Below are 9844 nucleotides of genomic sequence, written 5' to 3' on the forward strand. Positions count from 1 at the left end.
AAAACGATAACGTTTGTTGCCTGGCATTTCCAGACAATTTCCCTTTATTAGTGTTTCTCAAACTTGGGAACTTCAAGAAGTCTGGACTTCAAATGACAGAATTCAACTCCCAGAATTTTGGGGGATGGTTTGATGTTACATTTACATTTTTTAAATGCAGTAGCAACTAACCACTAACCTCCGTTCAGAACTGGGCCACAGAAATGACTGGTGAGCATGCGCACAGCTCCGTTTGCCACTTGTGCAGAATAGAATAAAATTATTTATTGGCTAAGTGTGATTGGACACACGAGGAATTTGACTTTGGTGCATATGCTCTCAGTATTCATTAAAGAAAAGATACATTTGTCAAGGATCATGACCTATACACTTAATGATTGTCATAGGGTACAAATAAGCAATCAGGGAACAATCAATATTAATATAAATCGTAAGACTACAAGCAACAAGTTACAGTCATACAGTCATAAGTGGGAGGAGATGGCTGATAGGAATAATAATAAGACAATAATAGTAATGCAGCCTCAGTGAATAGTTTGGCATCGGACCAGAATACCTCCGAGACCGCCTTCTGCTGCACGAATCCCAGTGGCCAATTAGGTCCCACAGAGTTGGCCTTCTCCGGGTCCCATCGACTAAACAATGTCATCTGGCGGGACCCAGGGGAAGAGCCTTCGCGGTAGCAGCCCTGGCCCTCTGGAACCAACTCCCCCCAGAGATTAAGACTGCCCCCCGCTCACCTTTCATAAGTTATTAAAAACTCAATTTGTGCCAGGCATGGCGAAACTAACATACACCCCAATTATCAAGGCTGGTGTATGTTTTGATTGGTTGTGTGATTATTTTATTTTATTATAAGGGTTTTAAATTGTATTTTAAAATTAGATTTGTACACTGTTTATGTTGTTGTGAGCTGCCCCGAGTCCTCAGAAAGGGGCGGCATACAAATCTAATAAAATATTATTAAATTATTATTGACAGTGGTTAGGGAATTATTTGTTTAGCAGAGTGATGGCATTTGGGAAAAACTGTTTTTTGTGCTAGGTGTCTTGTTGTACAGTGCCCTATAGTGTCATTTTGAGGTAAATAGAAGTTTATGTCCAGGATGCGAGGAATCGGTAATGTTGTGGTTAGCTCTGGCCCAGCTCCTGCCCCAAGGACTGTGGATGTGGGGGAGACATCCACATGCTGCAGGCCTGTTTTGCCCCCAGTGGAATCTGATGATGAAGGTTCCTCTGCCCAAGAAGACATGAGTGACAAGGAGGAGGAGAGTGTGGCAGACAGCTCAGAAGGAGATTAATTATCTAGCTCCTCCTTGGATTCAGAACAAGAGTTAATGATACAGCCATGCATGCGGAGAGCGATGCATAGGCAACAACAACTGAGAGATTATTATCAAAGAAAATGAGGCCACCTGTGGTTGGGTGGGGCTGTGGTAATTAGTGAGGCTGCTATAAATAGCAGCCTGTGGGTTTGGCCATTGTGGAGGATTATCTGATCCGTTTGTTTCATGACTGCTTTACTGACTGACTTGTTATGTGCTGATTTTCCCTGCTTTGAAACTAAACCAGAGCAAAGTGTGTTTCACTTTGTGAAAGAAGAAGGACTGTGAATTGCCTCACAGCTGCAAGCTAAGTGTCACAGGACGGATAAGGGACTTGTATAAATTACCAGTTTGTTTGGAAACGAGTGCTCTTTGCTATACCAAAAGAGGGCTTAGTTTAAGTGAATTTTCATTATAAAGAACATTGTTTTGAATTTTCAAACGTGTGTGTGTCTGAAATTTGTACCTGTGAATTTTTGGGAGGATTCTACCACAGAGCCCGAAAGAACACGGTAATTATTTTCACAGCCCTCTTTTTGACTCGTGCAATATATAAATCCTCAATAGAAGGCAGGTTGGCAGTAATTGTTTTTTCGGCAGTTCTGATTATTCTCTGAAGTCTGTCGCTGTCTAATTAGTTATGTAGATTGTGCCTCTCATTCACCTCATGCCCCCCACCCCGCCTGTCAGCAAAGCTAGAAAGATTGGGGAGCACTGCATAGAAGGCAGGCTTTTGTAAAAAAAATCTTCATTTATTCCTGATAATTTTTCTGTAACATTATTTCTTCTTAACTTATTAATATTTCAGAAATATATAATTTCATAAATTTCTTTTTGAATTATTTATTAATAATGTTTTTTCTTCAAGTATAAGTAGTGTCAGTTATTAATCATGGAGTGGTAGGCTATAATCATACTCTACATCCAAGCAAACTATAACTTGAATTTTTATTATTTTTATGGAATGCTCTGCTGCTTAATTACTCAATATTCTTTAGTACTTTGCTAATATTCAGGATAATATTTTTAAACATGTTCAGATCTCTAACAAATGTCTTTTCTGAAACACAGCCAAATCGCTTATCATTTCTGTCATAATTAACACCTAATCTTTTCTCTCTACAGCATCCATGAACGTTGGTCTTTATGCTGGAATCATTGGTGGGGTCCTTGCTGCTATCATTATCATAAGTATTTTGGTTTATTGCTGTTGCTGTAAGAAATCAAATAAGGACTATGAGGCAACGTGAGTATCCTTTGGTAAAAAATGTGGGAATGAGATGGCATGGAAAGAGATAGACTGTTTATTTTAAAGGTAGGGTATATGCCCATGTCACACCAACACTCCGCAGTCTGCATTGGTTGCCGATCAGTTTCCGGTCACAATTCAAAGTGTTGGTTATGACCTATAAAGCTTTTCATGGCACCGGGCCAGGTTATCTCCGGGACCGCCTTCTGCCGCACGAATCCCAGCGACCAATTAGGTCCCACAGAGTTGGCCTTCTCCGGGTCCCGTCAACTAAACAATGTCGTTTGGTGGGACCCAGGGGAAGAGCCTTCTCTGTGGCAGCCCCGGCCCTCTGGAACCAACTCCCCCCAGAGATTAGAATAGCCCCCACCCTTCTTGCCTTTCGCAAGCTTCTTAAAACCCACCTCTGTCGTCAGGCATGGGGGAATTAAGATATTCTTTCCCCCTAGGCTTCCACAATTTATGTATGGTACGTTCGTATGTATGATTGGTTTTAAAATAAGGGTTTTTAGCTTCTTTAGTATTGGATTGTCGCATGTTGTTTTTACTACTGTTGTTAGCCGCCCCGAGTCTACGGAGAGGGGCGGCATACAAATCCAATAAAATGAAATGAAATGAAATGTACCATCTAGTTTTCTTCCCTTTAACATTATTTGCAGCACTGTTCACAATTGGGCTAAATAAAGCTTTGTAATGTCACTATGGTTCATAAAAATGGGAAATTTGCATATTGTGAAATAAAATTTAGTCAGTAGTTTCCTGACTCTGCCACTATTATTCTACACCTCCAGATTTGCTCATTTGCCTGAGACAGCAAAACCAAGCACAATTTTTCGGTGCACTGTTAAACTTTTCTATGCATCTTGTCCTTTGCAAATGATTGGTAGATTTTAATTCCCATTCAATAAAACAATTTCCAATTTTAAAGCATTCTTCTTCAAATTATACTATACTACTATACAGTGGTACCTCTATTTAAGAACTTAATTCGTTCCACGACCAGGTTCTTAAGTAGAAAAGTTTGTAAGTAGAAGCATTTTTTCCCATAGGAATCAATGTAAAAGCAAATAATGTGTGGAAACCCATTAGGAAAGAAATAAAAGCTTGGAATTTGGGTGGGAGGAGGAGAAGGAGAAGAGGAGGAGGACAGTCACTGCTGAAGGAAGAAGGTGAGGTGAGGGGAATAAAAAAAATCCAAAACTTTAAGACTTAAAACAAAGTAACTCTGAGGCCCTGAGGAGGAGCACGCGCCTCCCATACACCCGGTGCAAGGCTGCCTCCCATACACTGCGACAGAAACAGAAACCCAGGTCGGCGAGAGGGGAAACCTTCTGCTCCTTTGACTGAAAGGTGACTGCTGCTGCTACCTGCTTCCTCTTCCTTCCCATGCTGAAGGGCTCCCCTCTTCTCTCGCTTGCTCACATTGTAGCCGGCGCCCTTCCTTCACTGTGGTGATTCCTTGATTCGGTTAAGGCGAAGCGCCCCCTTTTGCCTTTCCATGCCCAGACATTCCGGAGGCAACAAAATGTTTTGTTCATTCTGGACTGCCAAAGCCTCCTTAAGCGCCACCGAAAGGTTCATCAGGCAGCCCAGAAAAGCCCGAGATGGCCGGGATTAAAGGGAGAATGGCAGGAAACTGGCCAGGCCTTCATGCCGCTCTCAAATTTCCTGGGAAATTTTTCCAGGCTTGCATCCTTAAGTAGAAAATGGTTCTTAAGAAGAGGCAAAAAAATCTTGAACACTCGGTTCTTATCTAGAAAAGTGTTCTTAAGTACAGGTACCACTGTACAGATGTAACATATTACTGCTTTATTGGAGGAGGGCAGGAAGCACAATAATGATAAACTACTGTATCTGTGTAAGGTAAATCTATTATGGCAGGAAAAATGATATGGCATATGAGAGCAAATGAAATAAAAATAGTAATTTAGAAATTACCTTACAATACAGTGGTACCTCTACTTAGGAACGCCTCTACTTAAGTTTCAAGTTTCAAGTATTATTGGATTTATATGCCGCCCCTCTCCGAAAACTCGGAGCGGCTAACAACAATCATGAACAATATACAATAAAATCCAATACTAAAAGCAAATTAAAACCCCTTAATATATAAAAACAAAACATACATACAAACAGTTGTAACGGCCTAGGGGGAGAAAAAAGTCTTAATTCCCCCATGCCTGGCGGCAGAGGTGGGTTTTAAGTAGCTTACGAAAGGCAAGGAGGGTGGGGGCAATTCTAATCTCTGCGGGGAGTTGGTTCCAGAGGGCCGGGGCTGCCACAGGCACCGGCACATCACTTCCACTGCTTCGCTGACTGGACATGGGGTGGAGATGTATAGCTGAGTATCATCGGCATATTGATGATACCTCACCCCATGCCCTTGGATGATCTCACCCAGCGGTTTCATGTAAATGTTAAATAGCAGGGGGGAGAGGACCGACCCCTGAGGCACCCCACAAGGGAGAAACCTAGAGGTCGACCTCTGACCCCCCACTAACACCGACTGCGACCGACCGGAGAGGTAGGAGGAGAACCACTGAAGGACAGTGCCTCTCACTCCCAACCCCTCCAGCCGGCGCAGAAGGATACCATGGTCGATGGTATCGAAAGCCGCTGAGAGGTCAAGAAGCACCAGGACAGAGGACAAGCCCCTGTCCCGGGCCCGCCAGAGATCATCCATCAACGCGACCAAAGCAGTTTCCATGCTGTAGCCGGGCCTGAATCCAGACTGCTGAGGACCTAGATAATCGGCTTCTTCCAAGGACCGCTGGAGTTGGAGCGCCACCACCTTCTTGACAACCTTCCCCATAAAGGGAAGGTTGGAGACTGGACGGTAGTTATTAAGCACGGCTGGGTCCAGGGAAGGCTTCTTGAGGAGGGGGCGCACAAGTGCCTCCTTATAAAGGGCCCGCTCCCCAAGGAGCCGGAAAGGACCCCCTCCCCAAGGAGGCGTTGACAATCTCCTGGGCCCAGCTCCATGTCACCTCTCGACTGGCCGAAACCAACCAAGAGGGAAACGGATCCAGTAAACAGGTGGCGGAGCTCACAGCTCCAATGGCCTTGTCCACTTCATCAGGTGTCACCAAGTCAAACTCTTCCCAGACAGATGGACAAAGATGTTTAGCCCCAATCACCTCGACTGACTCGTTGTCAGTCAACTCTGTTTTACAATTGGAGTCGAGGTCAGCTCGGATCCGAGCGATTTTATCAGCAAAAGACATGTTAAAGTCCTCAGCACTGCTCTGCAAAGGCTCCCCAACTCCCCCCTGATTAAGAAGGGAGCGGGTTACCCTAAACAGAGTGGTCGGGCGGGATTCTGCTGATGCAATCAAGGCGGCCTTTTAAGAACTTTTCTAGATAAGAACCGGCTGTTCAAGATTTTTTGCCTCTTCTTAAGAACCATTTTCTACTTAAGAACCCGAGCTCGGAAAAATTTATCAGGAAATTCCCCCTTTAATCCCCACCATCTCAGGCTTTTTTGGGCTGCCAGAGGAGCCTTTCGGTGGTGTTTAAGGAGCCTTTGGCAGCCCAGAGTGAACGGAGCGTTTACCTTTCTCTGGGTGCTTGGAGAGGGAATAAACCACTTTGCTGTGGTGATTCCCTTGTGCTGCCTCCCATACACCCAGCGCAAGGTTGCCTCCCAGAGCGTCTTTGTTTGTCAGAGAAGTGTTTACCGATAGAAGAAAACATTTGTTTCTCAGGGTGGAACTGCAAAGTCCTTGGTAGTTTCTAAGTTTGGTTGTTTCATTACCAAACTAGGTAACTTACTTACTTACTTACTTACTTACTTACTTACTTACTTACTTACTTACTTACTTACCGTATATACTCGAGTATAATCCGAGTTTTTCAGCCCAAAAAATGGGCTGAAAAACACAACCTCGGCTTATACTCGGGTCATTGACAAAGTCACCACACGAGGGCGCCATTGCTTGAGCCAGAGCGAGGAGGCACCAGCTTTTGTCCCCTCTCGCACGCGGTAGTTCCTCTCCCTGGCTCAAGCAAAGGAGGCAGCCATTTGCTCCAACCGAGAGGGGAAAAAAGCAATGGGAAGCCGGTGAGGTCGTGTGTGTGTGTGTGTGTGTGTGTGTGTGTGTGTGTGCATGCCCCCTCTCCCCCCCACCATGAAAAAAGCCAGCTACCTCTTGCTGAAACCCAGAGGCTTTTTAAAAAAACTCCCTGTGTGTATTTGTCAACAGGTTTACAGTAACTATTCCTTGCTCTCTCTGCATTGCCCTTAGCTGGATTAAAAAGGCCCCCTGCTGCCAGATTCTCCTCCCCCTCCTTTGAAAGGATTTAAACTGTTTAAAAAATGGTATTTTGTGGTAGTTGCTGTCCTTGCTTGGATAGGATCTAATAATGTGTTATGAGGCAGAGCTAGACAGGAATTCTTTTTCTATCTGTCTATCTTTCTATCTTTCTATCTATCTATTTTTCTATCTATCTATCTATCTATCTATCTATTTTTCTATCTGTCTGTCTGTCTGTCTATCTATCTATCTATCTATCTATCTATCTGTATCTATTTCTATCTATCTATCTATCTATCTATCTATCTATCTACAGTATATCTATCTATCTATCTATCTATTTTTCTATCTTTCTATCTATCTATTTTTCTATCTATCTATTTTTCTTTCTATCTATCTATCTATCTATCTATCTATCTATCTATCTATCTATCTATCTATCTATCTATCTATTTGGTTTTCTATGCTGATAACCTCACAGCAGCTAATGCTGAAGCTCTTCTTTGGATACACTTATTTATTTGTTTGTTTGTTTGTTTATTTATTTAATTGGATTTGTATGCCATCCCTCTCCAAGGACTCAGGGTGGCTCACAGCATATATAAAAACAGAACAATAATGTAAATCCAATTAATGATGAGAAGGAATCCAGTTTTGAAGGATTTTAACTCTTAGGTTTTAGCTTTGTTGCTGATCGAGCTACTTTTTTTACTTTTTAATTTATTGTTAATATTGTTAATTTGTTTACCCTCTTTTAAATTTACAGAGCTAGTTTACTGGTTTTCTTTAAAATAAATATTCTAAAACATGTCTCAATTAATGTAATTTTATTGTTTTCCATTTTTATAAGTTACCAGTAGCCACTGCATTTTCTAACCTCGGCTTATACTCGGGTCAATACGTTTTCCCAGTTTTTGTGGCAAAAATTGGTGCCTCGGCTTATACTCGGGTCGGCTTATACTCGAGTATATACGGTACTTATTTATTTGTTGGACTTATATGCTTCCCCTCTCCGTGGACTTGAGGTGGCTTACATTTTAGTAAAAAGATACAATAGTGCCATTACCTGCACTGATGATGTGATTTAGTTTGGTAATGAAACATCTGTAAGAAAACAACCAAGCTTAGAGAACACCAAGGATGCCAGACACTGGTATCATTAGATGCCTCCTTCCTTGCCTTTCTCCACCCATTTTGGAATTGAGTTTGTAGCCTCAATTACCTAATTTTTCAACTATTTCCCAACTCTCTTGAAATGTTAATCTGAATCTGAAAAGATGCTACCAGACTATTTTTTTGCTACAATAGGTTAACAGAGCTGTTTTTCTAAATGTTCTTCCGTAATGGTTGTATGATTACAAATCACCTAGAAGCTAGAAGATGTGCACAATCTTTAGAATTTAAAGGATCAAATACTTCAGCTAGTGGTTATATCTATCATTTCCTTCAACATCCTGGGATTTAATCCATTTAGCCCATTACTTTAATAAGTAAATATATGCAGTAATTATTATAACTATTTTTTTTTAAAAAAAACCTGATTCTCTGAATTAATAATTTTATGTCTAATTTTTAGGGAGACAGAAAATACATTCCAACCTAAACATGAGGCTGTTCGAATTCGGGGACCTTCCAAAGAAGAGCTTGGGGATGAAGACGAAGAAAGGCCACATATGTGATTTGTGTTTCTGTTGTCTAGAAGCAAACACTTCCAAACCTTTCTTTCCAAAAGAAAGAAAGTCAAAAAATTTATTTACAAATCAATATTACTTGTTATTCAAGAAATGGGACTTTAATATATGCCTTGGTATTGGGATGAAATAGAGGATGAATAACTATGTAAAAGATACATGAGAAGTTAGGAGGAGGAGGAGGAGGAGGCACAAAGCAGAGTATGGTAAGCTGAAATAAAAGGTGCATCAATTTCCAGGATCCTTCTCATCCTTCCTTTTCTTTCTGCTAGAAAGAGAAGACAAAAACCCTTGGGAAGTGTTATCTTGTACCATGGATTTTATGCAAATTCTGAATCCAGCAGATAAAAATTCTTCAACACTGACCTTTTCTGCTGCATTTGGAAAACAGAAGCAAAATAAAACCCATCTCGGCTTCTACGGAGTACTTTTAGTATTATAAGACAAATATATAAAATCTATGGCTTCAGTTATAACTAGTTAGTTAACTTGTAGGATTTATGCACTGCATACTTGATAATCATTTGATGAACAGAGTGAAGAATATACTAAAGCTATTAAGATTATGCTTATTCTCCTACTCTTCCAGTGATGGAACATATATTTGGGAAGATGCTGATTTTCCCTGAATTGTATATATTACTCTTACTATATTTCATTATTTCACTATCACAGGTTTCAATTGAGTAATATGAGCTCCCATTGTGCCTCCAACTGACTCCATTGTTTTGTTTCTGGGTTTTTATTTAAATAGCCATGCTCTCTTCTGATGCACTAATGGAAGCAACCACAGAGCACTTGTTTAGAAAGGAAATAAGTGCCTCTCCTGCAATTCAGAGATGTTTAATTTTCGCTTTTGTTTTCCGCTAGCTTTTTAATGCTTTTTGCTAGCACTGTACCAGAAACAGTGCAATTATCCCGCTAACAATGATTTTATATAAAAAAGGAAAAAGAAATACAATTGCAGCTGGCTAAAGCTTTGTATATATGGTCTATTAATAATTTTTATTCTAATAAATGGCTATATTTTGAAAGATGATTTTTTTTAACCTTGAAAATGTTGAGATATTTCTACACAAGTAAGCACTGTTAGTCACAGATCAGCCAAATGGGAACAGAATGCCTTGGGTAATTATTGCATCACTATCATTACTTTATTAACATGTAGGATTTAGTGAATGTTTAGTATATTTAGTGAATAGAGTGGCTGCAGGGTATGTCTAGTTTTCTGAAAAGGGGGACTAGGAGTGACATGATCACAATGTTCAAATACAGTGGTACCTCGTGATACGAACCCCTCGTGATACGAACCCCTCGTGATACGAAC

The 9844-nt window shown here is 41.0% G+C and overlaps 1 protein-coding gene across 1 annotated transcript in view; it reads left to right on the forward strand.

The window, feature by feature from the left end:
• The window catches only part of GPA33 (glycoprotein A33), a 45738-nt gene extending 36187 nt beyond the window's left edge, over positions 1 to 9551 (forward strand). The window contains exons 6-7 of the mRNA XM_070750190.1: positions 2450 to 2570; positions 8403 to 9551. Coding sequence (XP_070606291.1) covers positions 2450 to 2570; positions 8403 to 8505 — 224 coding nt within the window. The 3' untranslated portion in view covers positions 8506 to 9551. The remainder of the gene's footprint in view (positions 1 to 2449; positions 2571 to 8402) is intronic.
• The last annotated feature ends 293 nt before the right edge of the window (positions 9552 to 9844 follow it).

Source organism: Erythrolamprus reginae, chromosome 4 (assembly GCF_031021105.1).
Source record: "Erythrolamprus reginae isolate rEryReg1 chromosome 4, rEryReg1.hap1, whole genome shotgun sequence".
NCBI classification, from domain to species: domain Eukaryota; kingdom Metazoa; phylum Chordata; class Lepidosauria; order Squamata; family Dipsadidae; genus Erythrolamprus; species Erythrolamprus reginae.